Source organism: Haliotis cracherodii, unplaced genomic scaffold (genome assembly GCF_022045235.1).
Source record: "Haliotis cracherodii isolate W230 unplaced genomic scaffold, xgHalCrac1.p SCAF_48, whole genome shotgun sequence".
NCBI lineage: Eukaryota > Metazoa > Mollusca > Gastropoda > Lepetellida > Haliotidae > Haliotis > Haliotis cracherodii.
The window spans coordinates 292,550-320,531 of record NW_027266306.1 but is presented as its reverse complement, the minus strand read 5'-3'; the positions used below and the strand labels follow the sequence as shown (position 1 = coordinate 320,531).

At 40.1% G+C, this 27,982-nt stretch overlaps 1 protein-coding gene across 1 annotated transcript; it reads left to right on the top strand.

The window, feature by feature from the left end:
- The first annotated feature begins 69 nt into the window (after positions 1-69).
- LOC139441892 (uncharacterized) lies at positions 70-27,734 on the top strand. Its single transcript, XM_071222641.1, has 21 exons — positions 70-114; positions 435-524; positions 1,284-1,413; positions 3,352-3,484; positions 4,072-4,165; positions 4,596-4,661; positions 6,134-6,276; positions 7,299-7,348; positions 8,143-8,257; positions 9,805-9,981; positions 13,045-13,186; positions 13,496-13,606; positions 14,643-14,697; positions 15,869-16,015; positions 17,160-17,291; positions 18,002-18,130; positions 19,513-19,641; positions 20,958-21,086; positions 23,744-24,517; positions 25,610-25,712; positions 27,033-27,734. Exons 1-21 carry the CDS (start codon positions 70-72, stop codon positions 27,154-27,156), a joined length of 3,018 nt encoding a protein of 1,005 aa, XP_071078742.1. The 3' UTR covers positions 27,157-27,734.
- Positions 27,735-27,982: the final 248 nt, after the last annotated feature.

Here is a 27,982-nt window from a genome sequence, read left to right as displayed (position 1 = left end):
AATCGAACCCGGGTGTTCGGCGTGACGAGCGAACGCTTTAACCACAAGGCTACACCATCGCCCCCTCATATGAACAAAGAAGAGGATGGGTACGCTGATTGTGGCAAGGGGAGGGTATCTAATAGGACAGAGACTCTCATTACTTCTACCATGTAGACAAATGCATACATTTTCATTTCTATTGTATGCGGGAGTGCACAAGAACCTAGGATCGTTCATGAAACACTTTTGTCATGAGACATAACTGCCAGCAAGTGTTACGCCTATAACTGCAAATAACTCACTCGCTGACAATATATGACATAAGACTCTTGCACCTTTATTAACTTGCTATGGATAAGAGTTAGATAGACGTTTACCCAATTGAAAGCTGACATTCACTTATTCATAAAGCATATCATTTCATTGTGTAATACTTTTTAAGTTTCTTTCAGGGAACAGCCGTTTACCAGGATGTGACTCACGTTGCTAACATTGAGGTGTCCTGTGTTATTAAAGAGGAAAACCAACCGTATTATCTATTTGTAAGTGTCGCCGCCTTACAAGCTGAAATAAAAATGTTGACTAGCAATTGATAATGTCTGTATAGGGCCTCCATAATCATTTCAAATTCAAAAGCAAAACGACTGTAATGAAGTTCGTGTTAAAAGGAAAAATTAAATGACATTTGTTCAAGGCCTCAGTAAAGCTTTCAAGGAGCTTTAAGGTAGCCATGTGAAGGGCATTTCTATACCTGGTGAACAATTGATTTGCCTTTGCATGTGTTTGTGATGGGTGCCACCGTTTGGGCAGGATATGCTCACCTATATGCGAACACCTGGTATCTTCACTATTTGATAGTGATTCACAAACATGTTCATGAGAAAGTTAGAATCGACTCTACGTTTAGCAGAGATTTATTGTGAATATGGAAACGGATTGGTCGCTTTAATTAATGTCTGTGCGGCGTCAGGCAATAAATACTTTCTGTGCAAATTGTGTGAATTGCAGGTGCTACCGTTAGGGCAGGTCATGCGTACCCTTTTCGCGAACACCTGGTGTCTTCGCTGACTTTCAGTGGACCTTTCTTATCATTTGCTGCAAACTCGTACACCATCTCAATGCAAATATTAAAATTATTGCGGGATCAAAAACGATAAGTCAGTCGATTGGTGTGTCTTTTGAAAGTTCACCTGAAAAGCTGTTTTGTAGTGTCATGCAAATAGTCTCAACACATGTATTATGAGTCTTTGAAATGTACATCGACATCAAGATGCATATTGCAATTGTTGTTTACTTACCAGGAAGGCCTTCTCTTGCTCTCTGGACCACGTATGTATAAGTTGAAGCCGACAGGAACAGAATCAGCTTCCAGTGATATCAGATACACGCTTACATATTCACCAGTACACATTGCGCGGATAGACAATGATGGTAAGGTGTCACGCTTGTACTAGACAAAACTTGTCCTATGGTTAAACAGAAACAAATAAATCATTTGCTGGATGTTCTGAAAATTTATTTTTCACCCCTTCTTTCAGAATATTATGTTTTGATGCCCTGACTAAAAATATTCTGTCACGTAAAATACCCTGCGCTCTCAAATATTACATGTTCTGTCCCTTATGACAGTCACATTAATGGACGCTGATACCAACACTTCAGAGTGACGTACTTAGGGCATGACCAGTTAAGAGAATGAAAGAGGGACGGGTTTCCGAGAGTGTATCTTTGATTGTGAATGCTTCCTCATAAGTTTGTACTGTCTTGCCCTTCATCTCCTAAGACAATCAACTGGAGTCAATGACTTTAAATATTGGAGAATCCTTCCTGCAATCATCCAAAATATTGTGATACGTTATAAACAGTGAGTGAGTGAGTTGGGTTTAACGCCGCTTTTAACAGTATTCCAGTTATATCACGGCGTCTCAGCTTAATGTGGGAGGAAAGCCCCAAGTGATGCAGGTCTCTGACGTTTACCTCTTCGGTGAAACCCACGAGCACAGGTATGGTGCGGACGAACCTAGAAACATAATCGGGGCGAACGGGGATTCAAACCGACAATCATAGGTTTCTGGCGTGCCCAAGGGACGCAACTCTGCAAAGCGAATCGCGGCGCCTTAGACGACTGGGCCACCCGTGCCCCCTATAAGCATACAAGATACAAGAAACTTGACATTTGACGTCAGAGGAAGCAGTAGAACATGAGGTCCTCAGAGCTGTCCGACCGAGGGGTAAAAGAGATAGAATATATAACAACTGAAATGTACATGGCAAACTAAAACATAATTGCAGTTACACTTTACAGTAACATAGTTAAAATAACAATAAAAAGGAAATCACAGCGGAGAATCATATATACATATACAGCATTTGAATTTGGGGCCTGACAAGATGTTGAAACCTGCAGAAATCTCTATAATATTCCGCCTAGTTCTCTTTCACACGAACTGATCTAAAAATATACATGACAATTTAAACACAATTTGCTAATTTATTGAATTATGCATATCGAATGGACCAAAAAGGCCCTTCGTCCTACAATCACAGCTCTGTATGAAATAACATGTCAAACACGGGTTCAATTTGTAAAGTTTGTTTTTGTCGGTGCACAATGTATCTGCAATATCTTGCTTAGTTTACTTCAGTCAGAATGCTAAAATATTTCCGGAATATGTTCTTTTTATATTGATTTTTTTTTTCATCGAAATATTTAAACATTATGGGATCGATCCATTTATTGAAAAAAATACGTATGAACTTTTAATTCTTATTATTTCATTGTTAATTACTACTTTGAACTTAAATAGCTGGATCTGAATAAATGTGAATCAAAATGCTTAACGCAGTTTATATAACGATGCTAATAAAATTAAATATGTGTGCTGGAAGAAACAATCATTTTGCCAATATTTGACCAAATAGGTTCTTTAATTAAAATGAATTTCATCAACATGAACTTTGTTGTACATGTAGTATAGCAAATGAAATATGGATCATAACAATATAAGAATATTTTGTCATGATAACAGATGGTAAGTGTATTTTTTTATCAAGAAACAGACATGAGACATGAGAAATGGTCAAAACAGAGGTTAACATACATGTTAACACCTATCACCAATGACATGAATAAATGTCACGCAGTTCCTTCGTGTATAATGAAGTTGTGTTTAGATGAGAACTTTGGAAATGTATAAGTACTTAAGCATAGTAAATTGATTGGATCTAAACAATCAATAATATTTTGGCCTGATAACCGATGGTAAGTTGTTTTGCACATTATCAAGAAACAGAAATGAGAAATGGTTAACGTAGAGGTTACAAATAACATGAGTAAATGTCACATGGACATTTGTGTATTTTATTCAGATGGTCGCGAGAAGGGTCAGTCAGGAAGTGACAGTGAGATGATGGCATCAGAATCCTTGAGGAAGAAGCGCCAGATTCAGGAGCCAATCTACGTGGACGTCATTACAGTAATAGGGTTCTCTGTTTATGAAAGGTGCATATTTTCAACCTTATCAATGCGTACAATTTCAAAAGTGAGCTGCATTCAGTTGTCTGTAACCGTGTCTGTAACCTAAACTCACAACAAAGACTGAATCAATGTTGTCATATCTCAGTGTTATCTAGCAATAGTAAATGATGATATTGGAGTTGTCCATATTTATATCTCTTTCACAACAAATAACATTTTAAGGAACTACTGCAGTTAAATATTTGCATGATGAACCATAGGTGTTTTTATCTTGCCAAAGCATTTTCACGACCGCCTAAGTGGTCTTGTGGTAGAGCGTCTGCCCGGAGAGCCGAAGGTCCGGGGCTCGATCCCCGGCCGCGTCATACCAAAAGACGTTAAAATGTTACTTGTTGTTACCCTGTCTGGTGCTCGACATTAAGGGGCTAAAACAAGGACTGGTCGACTAGTAAAATGTGTCTGAGTGGGGTATTCATGTTAAACTTCGGCATGGTATCTCAGTGTGCTAGCACTATAAATCGTGCATGCACGTCGCTATTCATGTATAAGTGCAATAATCTTGGACGCGACGTTAAACTCCATTTCACCTCACCTCACCTTGTGTATCACAGATGGTATTCCAGAGCAACCCAGTTGTCCGAAGCCTTAAAACACCAGGAGACAAAACAAGGCCTCAAAAGACACTTTGCACATCTTGTAAACGGGGTGAGTTTCTTATAGTATTCAACATGCGTATTCCTGGTTACAGTAGGTCCTTGGGAAGTATGCTGAACGTAAGAGGTGACCAAATGGATTGGGTGGTCAGGCTCGGTGACTTGTTTGATTGCGTGACATATAGCTGGAATAGTACTTAGTGCGACGTTAAAACAACAAACAAAGCAAACCATACATGTTCGATAGGGTTAAAACCGGAATAAAAGTAAGCCAAGGCATGTACGTATGGTACATTCTTTTCATTGTAATAGTTCAAAAGGTGTTCATCAAACAGGTTCACATAGATCAGTAAGGTGATAACAGGTGACCCTGTTTCTCAGTTTGGATACAAATTGATGAGTTTAGTTGTTATCATTTTCTTATTATATTTTTTTCCTTAGAGTTAAGTAACCTAAATTTACTATTTCTCTTTCCATAACAGGTAGATCTTCGTTATAAGACTGCGTCCCCTCTGTACAACATAAACCTGGTTGGATATATCATTGAGGTAAGATGTTTGCCTCCAATTGGTGTTATCTTTTACAAACATAAAATACCTTTGATAAACACACACTTGTGTATCATAAGTATCATATGTAATGACTTATGTTGACGCTGTTACGTTTAATGTGATATTGTCAAATTGTGTGAACTTGTGATGGTGACATCAGATAGCATCACTGTACACATGCCAACTCGACATGTGAAGATCCGGGTTAGAATAGGCCTCCAGAAACCCACGCTTGCCGTAAAGGCGACTATGCTTGTCCTAAGAGGCGACTAACGGGATCGGGTGGTCAGGTTCGCTGACTTGGTTGATGCATGTCATCGTATCCCAATTGCGTGGATCGATGCCCATGATGTCAATCACTGGATTGTCTGGTCCAGACTCGATTATTTACAGACCGCCGTCATAACAACAAATAAACAAAACATGACCACTTGGCATTAATAGAGCGTAGTCATGATAATAAAATTTACCCCAAACAAGGCAGCAAGATAATCTATTTTCAATAAACCAGTAACGACAAATACGGTACACTAAAGACATGATAATCATGGGACAATATTGATATCATCATTAATTATTAAACATTCTGATTCACTCAAATCTGTTAGCAGAGGAATTTTGTTATCGATAGAATGTTTCTTCAATCACTCCTTCAAGACATACAACTTTCTCCTATGTATCATTATTCTGTATGTATCATGGTGCTCCGTGTATCATTATTATGTATGTATCATGGTACTCCATGTATCATTATTATGTATGTATCATTGTACTCCGTGTATCATTATTTTGTATGTATCATGGTACTCCATGTATCATTATTATGTATGTATCATGGTACTCCGTGTATCATTATTATGTATGTATCATGGTACTCCATGTATCATTATTATGTATGTATCATGGTACTCCATGTATCATTATTATGTATGTATCATGGTACTCCATGTATCATCATTATGTATGTATCATTGTACTCCGTGTATCATTATTATGTATGTATCATTGTACTCCGTGTATCATTATTATGTATGTATCATGGCACTCCATGTATCATTATTTTGTATGTATCATGGTACTCCATGTATCATTATTATGTATGTATCATGGTACTCCGTGTATCATTATTTTGTATGTATCATGGTACTCCATGTATCATTATTATGTATGTATCATGGTACTCCGTGTATCATTATTTTGTATGTATCATTGTACTCCGTGTATCATGATTATGTATGTATCATGGTACTCCATGTATCATTATTTTGTATGTATCATGGTACTCCGTGTATCATTATTTTGTATGTATCATGGTACTCCATGTATCATTATGTATGTATCATGGTACTCCATGTGTCATAAAACATATTTATATCATGGTACTGAACGTATCTTTATACTGTATGTCGCATGATACTCCATGTATCATTATATTGTATGTATCATGGTTCTCCGTGATATCATTTTAGGATAAGCAGTCAGAACAACCGTTCCAAAGTGCTGTAGTTAATGAAACGAAGATAGATGGTGATAAACTTCTCAGTGGCACAAGGCAATGGAAGGCTGACACACCAGGATTCCCTGACAATGACCACATTATTGTGTTCACAGCGTGAGTTGTCACAATCAGCTTAAAGTACATTTAAAGTATATTAAATTCACACATTTCCCTGATCATTTTCTTCCCTGTTGTGTTATCCATGTAATAAGTGCCCATGCAGTTCTTGTTTTCTTCAGTTCTTGTTTTATGGACCGCCTCCGTGGTCTAGTGGTAGAGCGTCCGCCCGGAGAGCGGAAGGTCCGGGGTTCGATCCCCGGCCGCGTAATACCAAAAGACGTTAAAAGATGGTACTTGTTGTTATCCTGTCTGGCGCTCGGCATTAAGGGGCTGAAACAAGGACTGGTCGGCTCAGAGTCAGTAAACTGTGTCTGAGTTGGGTATTCATGTTAAACCGCGGCATGGTATCTCAGTGAGCTAGTACTATAAATCGGCATCAGTCCGGTCACGCAGCCGCACACACGTGCATGCACGTCGCTATATAAGTGCAATAATCTTGGACGCGACGTTAAACCTAATTTCACATCACCTCACCAATTAGCTCTGCAGAGGGGCGCCCTGTAGGCCTACATTAAACTTAATATCGTGGGTTCGACTCCCAGATTCGCCCTGATTATGTTCTAGGGTTGTGGAAATGTGGTCACGTCTGAGACCATCATATTAGGCTTTCCTCCAACATCAATCCAACAGGCCCTGATATAAAAATGAAATGCTGTTCAGAGCGGCGATAATTAACTCTCCAACTTAATTAACACCTTCCCAATAATGAACCTATGCCTGTCTCTGTGATAATAGTGAGTGAGTGAGTGAGTATGGTTTTACACCGCTTTTAGCAATATTCCAGCAATATCACGGCGGGGGACACCAGAAATTGGCTTCACACATTGTACCCATGTCAGGAATCGAACCCGGGTCTTCGGCGTGTCGAGCGAACGCTTTAACCACTAGGCTACCCGACCGCCCCTCTGTGATAATACTGTATTAAGGAAATTTTTCACCTTGTTGAAAGTTAATGTCATGTGTTAGAATAGTTCCTGTTACATCAGATTAGCTGCCTTGTTACCAATTCGTTTCAGGTACGACTTATTCCGTGAAGAGGAAAACAGGAACACTACAGACCTGCTTGGTGAGTCGCCGTATATATTCTGAGGCATTCATTGAGTTTGGATTGAATCTAACTGTTTTAAACAATTGATACATAGCTTTGACAACACCTGCTGGGGGATGTTTTGATGTGTACTCAAAAGGAACGTGGTCATATCATACTACCCGTAGAATCGCCTCTGGGTCTTTTTAGAACACTTATGTACTTCTGTTAAATTAAGATATAAAATGGCAAAGGATTTTTCAAATTGAAATCACAAAAGAATTTCATAATTAGAACTTGGCCTCGAAATAGGTATTGATATTTTCATGTTGATCTGTTCTGCCCGGAACGTTCATAAAACGTCATCATAACACTTGAACTTTTGAACTTTTGAACTTTTGAATTTTTAACAGTGACTTTTATCCACAATGTACCCGTGTTTAAGTTATTGTATAACTAACTGAATAAATAAAATGAAATATTTTTTTATGGGAGGAAATTGTCCTTGGTGGCAATCGTATACAGCTAGAAGACTATCAAGCTGGAAATATTTCGTATCTTCATGAATGTATGTAATGACAATAACTTTTGCTACTGAGTACTTTCATGAGATAAGCAATGTAAATGGCATTTGGTAACGCCAGGTCCTCATTGTAACATGGGGCGGTGGGGTAACCTGCTGGTTAAAGAATGGCTCATCACACTGAGGCCTGGTTTGAAGCTCATTTCAAGTATCCCCGCTGTGATATTGCAGGAATATTAATAAAGGCGGCTTGAAACCATACTCACTCACTCTTGATATTACTTGATGTGGTTCATCCTCGTTGTCACAGGATATGCATATGTAGGAACAATATGTAAAACACCATACAACAGTGTGTCAGCTGTGGAATATACAGACAACCTGGTTGACGACATGCTCGTCACAACACACGAAGTCGGACATGCGTAAGTAGCTTACCATGACATTTGAATTACCGTATTCGACCTAATAAGCACCCAGGGCGCTCTCAAAATTAGAAATAGGGGGCTCTTATTAAAATATTATTTTGTCAAAAAAAAACAGTTGAAAGATAAATGTCGTGGTTTATTTTCAGCCTGAAATGTTCATATAGGAGAGATATATTTTTCCAAAATTTAATTGCCCATACTTAAGGGTGCAATTAACACACGAGTGCGTATTATAAGCGAATAAATAAGTATTGTGTACATTGATCAATCGGAAAGGGTGCTAATTGGGATTGTTCACGAGTCAATATATAAGCAAATATCGCCATGGCCGCTCATTAGAGCGGGTCGCTTATTACGTCGAATACGGTATTGCATTCTTATTGTTCCGCAAGTGGCTTGAACATTCGCCAGATTATATACATCAAACTTGAGATGCGCAACTATGGCAAGCCGTTTTCACATTTATTACGGAATTACAGATATCTTGAATTGTTTTAAAAATATCTTAAATTGAATTGAAGATATCTTGTATTGAATTGAAGATATCTTAAATGCAGATAATTGTGGATATCTGCAATAAAATTTAAGATATCACGAAATGAATTAAGGATATGGTGAAACGTATTACTGATATCTTGAAATGAATTGCTATCTTAAATTTAATTATTGATATCAAAATATGATTTAAAGATATCAAAATATCATGTTTTGTTATGATGTCAATAATTTAATTCCTGATATCTTGAAACTAAATACACTTATCAATAATTATTTTTTGATATCTTCAATTGTTGCCATTATATAAGATGTTACATTAATAATGTTACTTAAATTAGATAACTGATATCAATAATTGATATAATTAATGATATCTTTAATTGGATTTTTGATATCAGTAACGGTCAGAATTAATGATATCTTGAATTGAATTAAAGATATCTCTAATTGAATTAAAGACATCTGTAATTCATTTGTGGATATGTATTACTTATTTCAAGATATCTTGAACTGAATTTAAGATATCTTGAATTTATTTCTAATAAATTTATGTACTGTAGGATGGTAATTGTTTAATGATATCTTAACTACATTTAGATATATCACAAACTAATTTGTTGATATCACCGTAACATTTTAAGATATCAGTAATTGTATTATGGATATCAGAAATGAATTTAAGATATCTTTAATTATTTTTTGATATCTCAAAAACATTATTGATATCTTTAAATAAAATACCGATATCTTTAAAACAATCGAAGATATCTGTAATTCCGTACTAAATGTGAAAACGGCTTGCCATACGCCACCCGGAAAATACGTATATCTAAGCATGTGGTGCTAATTGTGCTGTCTTAATCTCAAGTAGGACGGTTGGGTAAGCGTGTATTAAAGCAGTTTCTCGGCATGAAAAGTCCTTAGTTCCAATCCGCACACCGGTACAGAGTACATTATCCATACTAAGAGTTCCAGATATTACTAGAATAATGCTAAAAATAGGGTCATATATTTAAATCTAGTAAAAATTAACCTGGATTTTGCAGGCTCAGCGCCAGGCATGACGGCGAATACAACAACAAGTGTAACTCTACATACAAGTACATCATGACCGGCAGCGGGTACAGCAGGACCCACGTCCTTGACCACAACAACTACTACGTCTTTTCGACGTGTTCGTTACACTACTTCCAAACCTTCATCCAAGGCATCCTAACAAATGGGTTGGTATGAGAGACGGAACAAGGAAATTTAAATACAAAATGTCAACGCCAGAGAATAACGAGTCTCCGTAACAGATTACACTGGGCGTGAATGGCAAAGTAACGATGAAACATATATGAATGGATCACTAAAAATCGGTGGTGACACCGGGGGGTTGAGAAAAGGGTAGAAAGAAAGGGTAGAATAGAAACCTGGCACACATCGACAAACGAAACGGGAGTATCATACACGCATTTCCAAAGAGGAACATACATATATAGCCTTACCTTGATTACTTGTTTGGTCTAGTTAATAGAGCGTCTGCCTGAAGAGCGGAAGGTTCGATCCCCGGTCTTGTCATACCAACAGACGTTAAAATATGGTACTTGTTGTTACCCTGCCTGACGCTCGGCATTGAGGGGGTAAAACAAGGACTGGTCGGCTCGGAGTTAGTATACTGTGTCTGAGTGGGACATCCATGTTAAACTGAGGCATTGTATATCAGTGGGTAAGCACTATAAAACCGGCATTAGTCCGGACAAGTACAAGCACACGCACGCGCGTATACCGCACAAATCATGTCCAGCACAATGGCCTTATTCCGATTTTGGAATACTAAATTCTTCAGGAAAAACAAAGGATTGCATCAAGTGAATTGAAAATCCATGGTCAGTAATTGTATGTTCAACGGCCATCAGACAGTCAAGGATATAAAAGAGGTTGAGAATTTTTGTGACGATAGCGAGTCCTATTAACACCTGTCTGACAGACCCGTGAAGATTCCGGGGTAGAATAGGCCGTAAAAGGTGACTCTGCTTGTCGTAAAAGGCGACCAACGGGATCGGATGGTCAGGCTCACTGACTTGGTTGATGCATGTCATCGATCCCAATTGCGTGGATCGATGCTCATGTTATTAATCACTGGATTGTCTGGTCCAGACTCGATTATTTACAGACCGCCGTCATATATCAGGAATATTGCTGAGTGCGGCGTTAAACAACAAAGCAACCAACCAACCTGTCTGACATCGTCAGGGAATGCAAGGGATGAGGATCCTGACCCCTGTTTTAATGCAGGCAAGCTAGAGTTTGGACCACTATTCAAAAGCGTGATGAACATTTTGCGTGAGCATCAAAAACTATGTATGGCGTGTGCACTTGACATGTGTAGTGCTGTGATAACAACAATCTAAGCGCTTCAACAATAATGTGAAATGGACACTTTATTATTGAAGATGTGGAATAATTGCGGTGGACAAATGTTTTGAGGCCATAGCTTTTCACATAATACCATTTACGCGGTGTATGGCAAAGTGTTTTTTATAAATGGCGACGATTAAAGAGGTGGGGTGAAATGGGGTTTAACGTCGCGTTCAAGATTATTTCACTTATATAGCGACGTGCATGCACGTGTGTGTGTGTGTGTGTGTGTGTGTGTGTGTGTGTGTGTGTGTGTGTCTGCTTGTACTAGTCTGGACTGATGCCGATTTAGAGTGCTAGCCCACTGAGATACCATGCTGCAGTTTAACATGAATACCTCACTCAGACACTGTATACTGACTCCGAGCCGACCAGTCCTTGTTTTAACCCCTTAATGCCCAGCGCCAGACACGGTAACATATTTTAACGTCTTTTGGTATGACGCGGCCGGGGATCGAACCCTGAACCTTCCGCTCTCCGAGCAGACGCTGACGATTAAAGAGAGTTGTATTTACGACTATGTTTTTTTCACATTATCAATACCGAAATGATTTTTTATGTGTATGTAAGAATTATTTCATTACCTTTGTCCACGTCTTTTCTTCCCTGACTTTGAAAACATTACTTTTTTCTTTGATTGATCCTGCACAACGTGTCATTTATCAAGCATAATTTTACTTACTTACTTACACACTTACTTTTTATGAAAATTGTGCAAGTGCCAGGTGCTACCGGTAGGACAGGACAAGCTAACCCTTTCCGCGAACACGAGGTGTCATCACTGATTTCCAGTTACCCTTTCCGCGAACACGGGGTGTCATCACTGATTTTCAGTTACCCTTTCCGCGAACACGAGGTGTCATCACTGATTTCCAGTTACCCTTTCCGCGAACACGAGGTGTCATCACTGATTTCCAGTTACCCTTTCCGCGAACACGGGGTGTCATCACTGATTTTCAGTTACCCTTTCCGCGAACACGGGGTGTCATCACTGATGTTTAGTTACCCTTTCCGCGAACACGGGATGTCATCACTGATTTCCAGTTACCCTTTCCGCGAACACGAGGTGTCATCACTGATTTTCAGTTACCCTTTCCGCGAACACGGGATGTCATCACTGATTTCCAGTTACCCTTTCCGCGAACACGGGGTGTCATCACTGATTTTCAGTTACCCTTTCCGCGAACACGAGGTGCCATAACTGATGTTTAGTTACCCTTTCCGCGAACACGAGGTGTCATCACTGATTTCCAGTTACCCTTTCCGCGAACACGGGGTGTCATCACTGATTTTCAGTTACCCTTTCCGCGAACACGAGGTGCCATCACTGATTTCAAGTTACCCTTTCCGCGAACACGAGGTGCCATCACTGATTTCAAGTTACCCTTTCCGCGAACACGAGGTGCCATCACTGATTTGCAGTGATACATTCATATGATTGCCACCGATATTTTGTCTTTTACGCCTATGAAATCTGTTTCGGATAATAATGGAGACTGATTGTTCCCTGTTGTTAGCGTTTAATATTTACAATAAATGACGCGTGTCAGTTTGTTTTCTATTAGCTCTGCTCAAATAGATTTTCCAAAGGACTTCAACTGGATTAATTTTGGAAGTTATATGGTCAGGGCAGCGTGTACACTATTTAGAGTGAATAATGTGAATGAGAAAGTTGGTGTTTTCAGTGGGGTCATCGGATCCTGGCACGACAACGGCAGGTGACTCTGCCTACTGTATTGTGGCACCGTTTCCCCTAGACCGCGTCATTATGGTATTATGACGACATTATACAATATGGGTTTGTACCTAAGGCCATGACTATCTCACTATAACGTAATGTCGTGACATATCCTATTCGATATTTGTCTCCGTATATTTTTCAGTACAAATACCCAAAAGCAATGCCTACAGACAAGTCTCGAGCCGGCGTCTGTGACAAACATCACGGGGACGATGCCGGGACAACTCTATGACGTTCATGCACAGTGTCAGATGATGTTTGGACCTGGCTTCGTCTTGCGATTAGTAAGAACAAAATATATTTATCAGCATTAGCAGAATATCTGCCTTGGGCGCATCATGAACTATACAGGTGCAAAAACTACCTAACTGGTTGATTTTGACGCTATACTTTCTTACAAGTGAGTGAGTGAGGTTTTACGCCGCTTTTAGCAATATCACGGCGGGGGACACCAGAAATGGGCTTCACACATTGTACCCATGTCGGGAATCGAACCCGGGTCTTCGGCGTGACGAGCTAACGCTTTAACCACTAGGCTACCCGACCGCCCCCTTTCTTACAATGTCACCCATTATTGATCATGACGTTTACAGGGTGTCGACATTGGTGGTTCTGAGAACATCTGCAAGAGAATGGTCTGTGGCAAGGAACAGCTTCAGTCGTCCCGAAACGCTGCAGAAGGAACGCCATGTGGTCATAAAAAGGTAAGCCATCTGAACGTCATATGTGTCTGTGCTTAACCCATGTTAATGTCTGTACCTACAGTGAATTCTGAATGGAAATTGAATGTACCTTTATCTGTTATCAGGCGTTATTATTATAAATATTACAAGTACTGTTATTAGTATCACTACTACTACTACTAACACTGATAGTTATAAATACTACTCAAGAGAAGTTAAGGATCACCCGATTCTTTCATATTGGTAATGTTTATCTGTCATGGCATGAGAGATTAACTATTGTAATATGAAAGAATCAGGTGATTCTTAACTTCTTTTGAGTAGTATATGTTAATCAATACCACCATGTATAACAGGGAACACAATGACAATACACCTCACACTTTCCCGGTCATGTCCCCGTATTCTGGACACCATAAACATCCGGGGTAGAATAGGTCTTCAGCAACCCTTGCTTACCGTAAAAGGCGACTGTGCTTGTCGTAAGAGGCGACTAACATGATCGGGTGGTCAGGCTTGCTGATTTGGTTGATGCATGTCATCGTATCCCAATTACGTAGATCGATGTTCATTACCGTATTCGACGTAATAAACGCCCAGGGCGCTCTCAAAATTAGAAATAGATGGCTCTTATTAGAATACTATATTGATGGAAAAAACAGAGTTGAAAGATAAATTTCGTGGCCTGGAATGTTTATGTACGACAGATATATTTTTTTCCAAAATTAAACGCCCATAAGTGCGTATTATACGCGAATAAATAAGTCTTGTGTACATTGATCAATCGGAAGGGGTGCTAATTGGGATTGTTCACTAGCCAATATATTAGCAAATGTCGCCGTGGGCGCTTAATAGAGCGGGGCGCTTATTACGTCGAATACGGTATGTCAATCACTAGATTGCCTGGTCCAGACTTGATACTTTACAGCCCGCCGCCATCCTGGAATATTGCTGAGTGCGGCGTTAAACAACAAACAACAACCGTGTATTCTGATGTCAATTTGAAGCTTATTTGTCACAAAAATAGCAACTGTATGTGTAACACGTGTGATTTCAGTGGTGTGTAGCTGGGCAGTGTGTTTTCTCCATCGATGCGCCAGAACAAAACAACAGTAAGTGTAGATTGATATTTTTATTTATACAGTTTGACGCCATTTGGAATAGCATATCAGATATACAAGACGGCGTAGCGCGTATCAGAGGAACCGTAGATGAGGCAGATTGTAGGCCCTGACAATTTAAGTGCCTCCCAGGAGCACGGGTATGATGCTGACAAACCATGGATCATTACAAGATTAATCTTTTGATTGGAATCAGTACTAGCGGATCCAGCCAGCACTAAGGGGTGCAACTTTGCCGATGTGTCACAGCGCATTAGACCAGCAGGTCACCTCGATGACGTTATAGACGTCCACTTAGACACATGCACAACATATGTGCTCGATTATCGACAGTCGTGATATATCTGCGCTGGTAAGACTTGATTTCGATCCTCCTTGAGTCACGAGTAGCTAGATGGATAAAGGCCACGAATGTTCCTCCACATTGTTCTCATTTTATTAGACCCGTGAAGATTCCGGGGTAGAATAGGTCTTCAGAAACCCATGCTTGCCATAAAAGGTGACTATGCTTGTCGTAAAAGGCGAGTGACGGGATCGGGTGGTCAGGCTTGCTGACTTGGTTGATGCATGTCATCGATCCTAAATGCGTGGATTGATGCTCATGATATTAATCACTGGATTGTCTGATCCAGACTCGATTATTTACAGATCGCCGTCATATAGCTGGAATATTGCTGAGTGCGGCGTTAAACAACAAACCAACCAACCAACTTTCATTTTATTAAATGGGCAGGATACCAACGATAGCTGATACAAAATTGGTAAGGGAACACTATGGTGATCTAGATGAACACCAGTAACCGGTTACATTATATTATTTAAAGAAGAGGGGAAAACAAATGAAAGCGTACTCTATGCACTATTGCCATGGAACGGTTACAAAACATATTATTGAATAATCGATTTTCAGAATGTCAGTATGAGAATGTCTCATTGTGAAAAAAAACTGCAAATGTGTTTTGTCAGAATATTAATACAGGAAACGATTTAAAAAAAATATTAATTTAAAAAGTAAAAAATTCAATTTGAAAACTTGACGAGGAAATATAGTACCCGGTGCTTGACATGATGCCAAGTATATGTGTATATAAGTACCGCTAGGGAGAACCATTCCGCTGATTATGATGATCAATCAATTTCGGGAATTTGTCTACATTTTCAGCTGACTGTCTCTTTGGGAACCAGCCAATCGTGTACCCGCAAAATAAAACATGTGCTGAGCTGATAAGTGCGACACCACGACTGTGCTACAGGTCTTATTATTTGACGGTCTGCTGCGAGACGTGCCCTGTCTACAAGAGAAGTGACGGTACTCCCTTTTCAATAATAGTCTCTCTCGTAACGTCATTGCAAGCATGTTTTACAGAATGTGTACGCCTGTCTTTTAGTTCAATTAGCACGACTTCCATAGAATCTGATATTCTTTACATCTACACGTTCGATATGCAGTAAACTACGTTTATAACGAACACGCTCATACCGAACTGACAGATATCACGAACTTATTTTTTGGTCCCGGCCCCTTGTTGTATATGTGCTGTATATATGCTTATAACGAACTGCGGTTATAACGAACTAAAATTAGGGGTCCCTTTGAGTTCGTTATAACCGTAGTTTACTGTATTTGATGGGTCTTTTTTTGTAATGGTGCTTTCTAACGGACCGAACATTTGATATTTTTCGAGAGAGAGGCTTGGGCTAGGATTTATTTGTGAAAAAATATAGTTTGTTCCAGTAAAAATGAAAATAAAATTGCCTTCGAAAATTTAGAAACGATCATTATTGCGTGTTTAGAAGCAGTGACAAGAATCACACCGCCTTAAAGCAGTATGAACGTGATTATGCAAACAATCAGTGTGGTTCAAGTGACTTTGTTCGAAATGTGCCTCTATTCAACCAGCAGTGAATGGGTACCCGGTAGGATGAGATGACAATGTAGCTTGGGTTGTATACTCCCTAGGGAGCTGAGAATGATTGTCGAGTGCACAATGATCTGGTGACCGGGGCAATAATAGCGCTTTGAGCATGCCCAGTTTGGTGTGGAAATATGCGCAAAATCAATGGCCTATTATTATCATCATCATCATCATCATTATTGTTATCATCATCATCATCATCATCACCACCACCATCATCATTATCATGAATCACTTCTCTGTGGTATTCAGTACGTGGTATTTACCTCACCTTCGGTTTGGCTCATTTGGAATGCTGCCATCAATGTCTGGTGAACATGGACACGAATTGTTTGATAGGCATTACTTAGAAGTTGAGGGATGACAAAGTAGACACAATTTATCGATAACAACTTGTTGTTATCCATAGAATGTGTCTACTTTGGAATACGGACACTTTGAATGTTTTGTTTACCAAGGGGTTTGAAAATTTTACGTTTGTACAAATATGCCTCGTGAATATTACTAATGTGTTCTTGAATATGTGATTTACTCTAGAAAACTGCCCATATGGAGATCGATTTATTAACTGTGCCACTGCAATAACAAGGGACACGAAACGCTTGTGTTACGGTGAAGCAAATGCCAATGGTTGTTGTGGAACATGTTCAGCTTTTAAGTCGTCAGTGGGTAAGTTTGTTTGTTTGTTTGTTGTTTAACGCCGCACTCAGCAATATTCCAGCTATATGACGGCGGTCTGTCAATAATCGAGTCTGGACCAGACAATCCAGTGATTTACATCATGAACATCGATCCACGCAATTGGGATCGATGACATGCATCAACCAAGTCAGCAAGCCTGACCACCCGATCCCGTTAGTCGCCTTTTACGGCAAGCCTGTAGTGGGTAAGTAATGAGAGAGACCTTTAGAGGGTTTGTGTTAAGGAGGATATTATAAATACGGCCATCCGTTCGTCGTCAGAGTAGATAATGAAATGTCATGTTGAAATTATATAAGTGTTCATCCTGTTAACGTTGAGGGTGGTGGAGCGCACGTCCTCCTGATGATTAAAACAATTTTACAATGAGGAAATGTCTTTCAATATTTCCAAACTTAGATTATCTTCTCTTAACTTTACATCACGATACTTAATTTGAGACCGTACCTGTTGACCATCGACATGAATAACATGGTATATATGTTTTGACAAAACAACATATAATCCAACGATAAATGTTTTCTTTTGATATTCGTATTTGGTAAGAAGTATATTTAGATCTTATATTTATCTGAATGAAAGTGACAATTTACCCAAGACTCGTACCTGTAGTATATATACATCTTGAAAGTCTAGCTTAACTAACTCTCGGTTGTAATTTAATTGTATTTTGTCCCCAGCAAATTGCACATATGGTGATCACTATTCTGACTGCACCGTTGTGACCAAGGAAAAGAAAAATCTTTGTTACGATGAAAACAATGCCTACGGATGTTGTGAAACGTGCTCGGCTTACTCGTCGGGAGTTGGTAAGTACAGATATGACTGTTTGTGATTAATGGTCTATTAATACGTCACGTCGTTGGTTTAAATGTTACATATATCCAATTAAATTAACAAAAATGGAATGATGGTATTGGTGCGGTTTGAGGAATGAACTACGTCATTTATATGTGACCGTAAGTAATACGTGAGTACAGGTAGAGAGTTGAATAAGTTTTACGCCGTTTTGAACCTTATTTCTGCTATCTCACGGCTTTTTGTTTGAGTATTTACCTAACATTTAGTTACAGAGTAGAGAACGATTGTCATGACTACTCTGGTGCTGATAGACCAAGGTTTAGTTTGGTTTGGTTTGTTGTTTATCGCCGCACTCAGCAATATTCCAGCTATATGACGGCGGTCTGTAAATAATCGAGTCTGGACCAGACAATCCAGTGATTGACATCATGAGCATCGATCCACGCAATTGGGATCGATGACATGCATCAACCAAGTCAGCGAGCTTGACCACCCGATCGCCTTTTCCGACAAGCATAGTCAAATTTTACGGCAAGCATGGGTTTCTGAAGACCTATTCTACCCCGGAATCTTCACGGGACGATAGACCAAGGATCATAATTAGGGTTAAGCTGGCATCATGGATCACCGGGTCCTGGCACGACCAACGGATTGTATATCAGTGCACTAAGGAGCATTTCGCTGTGCAAAGTTGCGTACCTTAGACGGGCCACGATCCACTCCTGGCTTTTGTGGGTTCGAACACTGTTCTTAACAACTCAGTCATTAGCTCCATGTTAAAAATCTATAGCCTTTACTATAGGCCTAAGTTGTAAATGTCTATTATTGTTTGTTTGTTTGCTGTTTTACGCCGCACTCAGCAATATTCAAGCTATATGACAGCGGTCTGTAAATAATCGAGTGTGGACCAGACAATCCAGGGATTGATATCATGAGCATCGATCCACGCAATTGGGATTCGATGACATACATCAACCCAGTCAAAGAGCCTGACCACCCAATCCCGTTAGTCGCCTTTTACGACAAACATGGTCGACTTTTATGGCAAACATGAAATGCCTATTAATCATGATGATGTTGGTTCAAAGTGAGTTGATAAGTGAATAAGTAGCCGTGTGTTTAAAGCGTCCGCTCGTCACGCGGAAGCCCATTTCCAGTGTCCCCCGCCGTGATATTGCTAGAATATAATTGCTAAAGCAGCGTAAATCAAGACTCACTCACTCACTCACTCACTCTGTATTCTGGTGTACGAGCCCATGTAGATCGTAAGAATTTCTACACTCCTCTAGTTACACGGGTAACTCATAGTGATTGAAGTCTAGGGCAACGATACCCCGGACATGTTTTGAACATTTATTCCTTACTCATTTCATTATTATGTATATACCAGTAAATTGCACATATGGCGATCGCTATTCTGACTGCACTGCTGTCACCAAGGACAAGAGAAACCTGTGCTACAATGAAAGGAATGCCAACGGCTGTTGTGAAACTTGTTCAGCGTACTCGTCGCCTGTTGGTAAGTACAGATACAATCTCCTTAAAATCAGACCTCAGTTCTCGCTACCGCTAAACAAAGATCTGAGGACATCCCATTACGGGTCACGTCAGAACGACCTTTCATCCGACCAATCAGAGCATCGCTTACCAGATTATGAAAGTGACAGTCAGAATGGGATTTCTAATCATGCAGCCTCGAAAACTTTAACTCCGAACGATAGTTATGGGTTTAACGACTGTATCCATACAATCTAGACCATCTATTAGCTATTCCAGAATGTTCTTTTGTTCAGGTTTCAAATTTGTAATCGAGAATTTGTCAAAATATGTTTCGAAGCGTAGTCGCCAATTTGAAATTAGTGCCGTAAAGTACCAGAAAGCTGCCTTCTGATTGGTCATTCCATTGGTCGGTCAAAGTTCGCGCAAGGTCGGTCTGACGTGACCCGTAATGGGATGTCCTCAGATCTTTGTTTAGCGGTAGCGAGAACTAAGATCTGATTTTAATGAGATTGGGACAGATATGACTGTTGGTGATTGGTCAGTCTATTAATACCTCACGTCGTTGTTATAAATTTTGCATATATCCAATTAATTTGACAAAACGTTTATTGAAAGGTGGTTTGGGTTTTGATTTGGATTTCAGGGGGGAGTGTGGCACCTTCAGTGGAAGCTGTGGATGTCGGGGGGACCTGGGTTATACTATTCGTTTACTCTCAGCCAATAACTCTTCCTTATCAAACCCTTATGTACGTACTATAGGGTGGGTCGGGTAGCCTCGTGGTTAAAGCGTTTGCTCGTCACGCCAAAGACCCGGGTTCGATTCCTGACATGGGTATAATGTGTGAAGCCCATTTCTGGTGTTGCCCGACGTGATATTGCTGGAATATTGCTAAAGGCGGCGTAAAACCATATTCACCCACTCACTGTTTATACTAGTTATATGGAGCTATATGTTATTATGATAGATACATTTCGCAGCTTAAAACATGATAGGTATTATTAAATACTGTGAACCACTGTCCATAATATCCTATATTATCATTTTAGTCGCTACTTTATGTTCTCGAGAAACTTAAATCATATCACACTTAAACTGCTTTATGTTATGAACTATTCAGAATGGATAAGCTATCATTATAATACAACTGATTTATTAACAGTTTTACTTTTTATAAATGGTTATGGCAGCCATATTCGATTCAGTTGGTGGCTCTACATTTGATGGTAAATCAATTAACATATTCGACCTACATATTTTATTTGCGATGTTTCATTCCTTTAACACAAAGTTTGTATTTATTCCCTATTTTGATTATTGCGTTATCTTTTTTCCAGAAAACTGCACATATGGTGATCGTTATTCTAACTGTCGGGCTGTAACTTCGGCAACGAAATACCAATGTTACAATGAAGACATTGCCCATGGCTGTTGTGAGACTTGCCTATCCTATTCGTCAAGGGGAGGTAAGTACAGATTATGGGGATTGTCTGGTTTGGGTTTCAAATGAGTTAGTCAATCATTCAAGTTGTCAATTCAATTCAAGTAACGTTTTAAACACTAAATCGAAGTTTTAAGTCTGAAGTATGTGATATGATATATATTATGTTAGATTATCATTTCTACGATTCCTTAGGCAGGAATGATAGTGGTCCTACGACCAACATAAATATATCTATTATTAATGAACATAATTGTAATAATTACAGTAAAAGTATGCTATATTCATCTGATGATACTTACATTTCTTCTTAACCAGATATAGGTTTGTCAGCACCATACCCGTGCTCGTGGGTTTCACCGAAGTAGTAAACGTCTGAGACCTGCATCACTTCGGGCTTGCCTCCCACATTAAGCTGACACGCCGTGATATAACTGTTATAATGTTAAAAGTGGCGTTAAACCCAACTCACTCACTCACTCACTCACTCACTCACTCACTCTTGACCAGATTGTAGGTTACGAAAGCTGCATCTATATTACCAATTGAATTTGTTAAAAAATAATAATGATAATAAGTCCACCTTAATGCGACAACGTAAATTTACCAAGAGAATGGTCAGGGTGCTACATAGTATTATTACCCCTGTCTTAGAATCAGCATGCACTCACACTCCATTCTCAGATTTCTGAGGAGTATACAATAAAAGCTGCCGTATGAGGCGCCAGAACGCTTAAAGCCAATTTACCATTTCGTCCTACCGGGTACCGGGAACCCATTCACTTTACCTACAAAACATCTGACACTTACAAGACGCCCCTACAAAAAACGATACCAAATTTCCATGTTTTGAGTCAGGAATCTGGTAAAAATACCTTCAAATAATGAACTAGTACACTATTTGATGGTAGGCGATTGAGGCAAATATGGATTAAGCTTGCTCCTTGATCAACATGTGTCATTATTTCAATCAGTCCTGTATTTATATTAGACTGTATCGCATCACCTTTTGGCTTGAGTCTAAAACCTGAAGACATGTCCGTTACCGTATTCGTATATAAAAATATACCCAAGACACAGTTAAATGTGTTCAATCATACTTTATAATTTCGCACGTCCCGATGTGCTTTAAATTGCATCTGAAATATATATAATATATGGGGAAATATATATGTGAACCATTACGCAACGAATTGCCAATTGTTTTAGGTATGCCCGTTTGCGCTAAGACGGAACCCGGCCGCAAAAATGGCCATGAGAGGGACACGAGTCGCTGTTCGGCTTGTCCCGGAATAACACGAGTTGGTCCCGAATGTTACAGACTGCTGTCATATAGCTGGAATATTGCATTGCCTTCCACATGAACCGTGGTAGAAAGGAATAAGCATGGCCAGCATTCAAAGTACCCTAGCACTTAACTGTTTAAACAACGTTGTTTTGATAACCGTATTTTAAAAGAACTCTTTGGTTCACTGTGAGAGCACATATGTGACCAACTCGTGTTATTCCGGAACAAGCCGAATAGCGGGGTTACGGAAAGGCGCGAGTGGTGACGAATGTGTGAGAGCACTGCGAGTCGGCCCTGCGTGGTGCACGTGAATGTGCTCCCTGAGCCGATGGAATGCATGTCCAAGGGCACGTATACAATTCATATAGGATCAACTTGAGCACACTTAATTATCAATCACCTAACCATGACTTGCCCATGTTGAAGGGCCTAGTGTAAGCAACATGGCCCTGATCCCGATAAGAGTAATTTTTTTTCTATCTGTTCGTTTCTTCGAACGAAATGCTACCTACTACTTACAATGCATAGAATGAATAAAACACATATTTCGCCGTGCAAAAACTGTTAAACTATAAACTACATTAGTCGTTAATTTCATAAAGTGTCTTCCATTTTACTTTCGTAAGCCTTCGGTGCAAATATCGCGGGTTCGAATCCCGCTGGGGAAACAAGCTTTTTTCATGAAATTTTCATCAAGGGATTAGTAGGGAAAAAGAGAAGTTCCGTCATTGCCTTGTGGTTTTAACTGAATTCAATCTCATAAAAATCAGATATTAGTTCTCTCTACCGCTAAACAAAGATCTGAGGACATCCCATTAGGGGTCCTGTCAGAACGACCTTTCATCCGACCAAGCAGAGCGTCGCTTACCAGATCATGAATGTGATTTCTAATTATGCAGCCTCGAAAACTTTTAAACGGGGTATTCCGAACGATAGTTACTGGCGTAACGACTGAATCTATACAATCTAGACCATACATGAGCCATTCGAGAATTTTCTTTTGTTCAGGTTTCAAATTTTTAATTGTCATAATATGTTACGAAGCGTAGTCGCCAATTTGAAATTAGTGCCGTAAAGCACGAGAAACCTACCTCCTGATTGGCTAATGTCGACTTCTTGTCAGTAATTTCATTGGTCGGTCAGAGTTCGCGAAAGGTCGGTCTGACGTGACCCGTAATGGGATGTCCTCAGATCTTTGTTTAGCGGCAGCGAGAACTAAGATCTGATTTCAATGAGATTGAACTGAATTCAGTTAAATAATGCCCGGTCAAAGACAAGGAAGAACAAAGTGGTGTCTTCCGGTAATGTTAATCAGAAGACGTACATGCTCGAGACTATGATCATCAATATAACTACATATTGGAAGGTTTCAATGCTGCTTGATTATGTTGCAGACTGTCCCTATGGTGACAACACGTTGACTGACCCATGCACTGAAAGCAACTGCATCACTTCCGGTTCCGACTACATTGGAAGGTGTTGTGACACTTGTCGCAATTTTGTGTCACAATCTACCACAACTACGACAGTAACAACAACGACTACACCACCAACTACCACGGCTACAACTACAACACCCACTACTACACCAACTACTAACACAACAACCACGGCTACACCACCAACTACCACTACACCATCAACCACGACTACACCAACAACTACCACTACTACAACTACTACTACTACACCGACAACTACAACACCCACTACTACACCAACTACTACCACAACAACCACGACTCTCCCACCAACTACCACAACACCATCAACCACAACTACAACACCCACTACTACACAAACTACTACCACAACTACAACCACGACTACACCAACTACTATCACAACTACAACTACACCAACAACTACCACAACTACAACAACTACGACTACACCAACAACGACTACCGCACCAACTACAACATCTGCAACAACTACTAATACACCAACTACCACTACTACAACAATCACGAATGCACCAACTACTACAACCACTACTACACCGACAACCACTACTACATCAACAACTACCACTACTACACCAACTACTACAACGCCAACTGCAACAACGGCTTCACAGACGTCATTGACAACCAGTACAAGAATAGTGTCAAGTACAGCTACAACCCAATCCGCACCTACACCCACAACAGTCAATCCCATCAGCGGTAAGTTGGTTGGTTGGTTGGTTTCTTGTTTAACGCCGCACTCAGCAATATTACAGCTATATGACGGCGGTCTGTAAATAATCGAGTCTGGACCAGACAACCCAGTGACTGACATCATAAGCATCGATCCACGCAATTGGGATCGATGACATGCATCAACCAAGTCAGCGAGTCTGACCACCCGATCCAGCGGTAAGTAAAGCAGACACCCAGATTTATTATTGGTCCCCAGGAACAACTGCTTGTCGTAAAATGTGACTAGTGAGTGAGTATGGTTTTACGCCGCTTTTAGCAATATTCCAGCAATATCACGGCGGGGGACAACACAAATGGGCTTCACACATTGTACCCATGTCGGGAATCGAACCCGGGTCTTCGGCGTGACGAGCGAACGCTTTAACCACTAGGCTACCCGACCGCCCCTAAAATGTGACTAAATTGGATCGGGTGGTCGTGTTCGGTGGTTTGCTTGATTGCATATCATCGTACCCCGAAAGTTTGGATCGTTGTCATACCATTAACCACCGATTCGTCTGGCACAGACTCGATTAGTTGGAATAGTGAGATGATATAGTTGGAATATTGCTGACGACGGCTTAAAACAACAAACGAATACACGTCAATGAGTGATTTGGTTGGTTGGTTGGTTGGTTGGTTGTTTTTCGCCGCACTCAGCAATATTCCAGCTATATGACGGCGGTGTGTAAATAATCGAGTCTGTACCAGACAATCCAGTGATTAATATCACGAGCATCGATCCACGCAATTGAGATACGATGACATGCATCAACCAAGTCAGCGAGCCTGACCACCCGATCCCGTTAGTCGCCTTTTACGACAAGCATAGTCGCCTTTTACGGCAAGCATGGGTTGCTGAAGACCTATTCTACCCCGGAGCTTCACGGGTCTGTTAATGAGTGAAGAATGTAGAGATAGAAAATCCCGGGAGACTGCAATCTCCTGCCACCAATTTTTCCTTTGTCAATTATTTCCTTTAAGAAATAATTTGTTCATGTTGAAACATGGGTATTAACAATAAATGAAATTAATTAGTCAGGTAATTAATTACGTAAAATACTCGTTTGTTTCCAGATATCTTAACAGAACCACAAAAAATAATCATAGCGGCGAGCTTCGCTGTAGGTCTTGGGATACTCATCATCATTGCTGTCATCGTCTGTGTCAAAATCAAAAAGTGCGTACAGCTATCTTCTTTAGATTAAGTGACCAACCATTGGGGGTGGGGGGTGGGGGCGGGGTTGGGGGGTAGGGTGTGTGGGATGGGGGGGGTGGGGGGGGGCGGGGCGTCAGATGGGGGTGGCGTCAGACTGTTGAAAACTGAAAGATCGCCTGTCATAAAAATTATATTGTTGCAAGGTTTTATTTTCTTTTAAAAAAGCAGGCTCATAGTCTTAAATTAAATAATATAATCTTATCTACACGCACGCACGCACGCACACACACGAACAAACAAAATGAAAAAATAACGATTGATGCACTTCGCGGGGTAGGAACCGCTTTATTACAATATAGATCTTGATTATCGATCAGATCGTCTTGACTGGCATTTTGTTTGAAGTAAATGCAAGCAATATGAGAGATGGAATCTGATTGGCCAATATGAGGAACATAGAAGGGGCATAACTCGTAATATTGACTGGGGGTGTTTCGATCGATCCTGGAAATTTCCAGCCCAGTTCGGCAAGGGTGGAAACTGGACTTTTATAGTCAGTCTGCGCCCTTGCCTCGGGAAGATGAGCGCAAAATAGTTATCCACTATACAAACAGAACATGCAATGAAAGCAAATCTCAACAGCAAACACATTGTTGAAGTAAAATAATACTGTACAGTTGATATTTGGCCACTGGTCATCAGTTCATTATTGTTACGAGGTGCTTTTCAAATTGAAACGCAAAGGTCAGTGCAGAAATCATTACCTACAGAACTAAATTACAAAATCAATAACTGACCACTCAAGATCAATGAATAAACATTAAATTGTAGGGGAACACACAGTTGTCGTTATTACAATCAATTGGCCAAATAGGTGGCAACAGCCCTGTACTTAATGTGGGCACTTGCGAATGTTCAGAATTGTGTGACTGTCAAAAGTCTTGAAACAGTCCGTTCTTAGCTGATCTTGAATCCGGAATAGGGGCGGTCGGGTAGCCTAGCGGTTGAAGCGTTCGCTTGTCACGCCGAAGACATCATTTGCAAATACACTCACAAAAATCTCTAATGATTATGGGATTTGTATTCAGTGGATTTAGACATGTGTAGTGATTTGCTACATTTTCCTTGAGTATTCTGACTATATTCTTCAACGTTTCACATTGTGCAGTTTGCTCTTTGTTGAGTTACGGGAGTTATAAGGGTTATTTTTGCGATGGACTAATGCCCTGGGTGCCGTTGTACAAAGCGATCTTTGCGCTAAGGTGATCTTAACTCCCATAAGAGTACACAATTAGGTGATACTTTGTCATTTTGATAAATATATTGTGTCCACTTTTTCAGAGGCGTTTTCAGAATATTGCCAAAAGCAAAACCTTCATGGACACGAGCTGGAGACTTGGATTACACTTCTCCTCCTCTGGGGGCGTCTTCACGGGGGTTCTCCTCATACCCATCAAGTTTTTAATGTTAGCCGATTGAGTTAGACATTGATACCCAGTACAGGTTCACCCAAATGATGCACAATCGTGGTCTTAAACAGCAACCGCGTGTGCGTGTGGGCTTGTGTGCGTGCGTGTGCGTGTTGGCTTGAGTGTGAGCGTGCGTGCGTGCGTGCGTGCGTGCGTACGTGCGTGCGTGCCAGAGCGGGAGAGTGGCTTACGGAAAGTTTATTTTTTTATTCCACCGAATGGCTTCGTGTTCATCACAGAAATGTGCATACAAAAGGTTCAACTTCGACTACAAGATGCTAAATATTAAGACATTTAGTTACTTTTACCCTTTTTCCACCTATGGCTAGAATTGTCAAATGAAAATCTGTACACCAAGAAATTAAAGTATTCGGGTATTATTGGTTCGCATGATTCCTAGACATGAGGGGCGATATTACCATATTTGTTTCACCTCTATTCCTGCAATATCAAGCAGTCACAGGGGGTTGATCTGATTAGGCGTTGGTTTACTTATTTAAGTAAATGCCATTAAGTCAATTACCTTTCAGTTTCTGGTGTCATCGCTTTTTTTCGGTGATCCATTCATGTAATTTTCACCACTTGTTTGCCTTTTACGCCTATTGGAATCTTTTTCAGCAGCTAATCAGGGCTGATTATTCTTTGGCATTTCTAGATTTACAATCTTTAATCAGGTTTATTTTACGTCCATATCTTCACTTTTTCTATTGCACAGTTCACAAATAGATTTTGGTAACTATATTGCATAGCAAGAAAAACGTTTCACCAATAAATAAATGGCACCGAGCCATTCGAACAAAAGTGTCTACTAAATTCAAGTGT

Bases quoted from the DNA above. Each gene is read 5' to 3' on its own strand.
- LOC139441892 (XM_071222641.1), top strand. From the start codon at position 70: ATGAACAAAGAAGAGGATGGGTACGCTGATTGTGGCAAGGGGAGG. The intron at 1,414-3,351 runs GTAAGGTGTCAC...TATTTTATTCAG, and splicing joins TGCGCGGATAGACAATGATG to ATGGTCGCGAGAAGGGTCAG. The intron at 4,166-4,595 runs GTGAGTTTCTTA...TTTCCATAACAG, and splicing joins TTGCACATCTTGTAAACGGG to GTAGATCTTCGTTATAAGAC.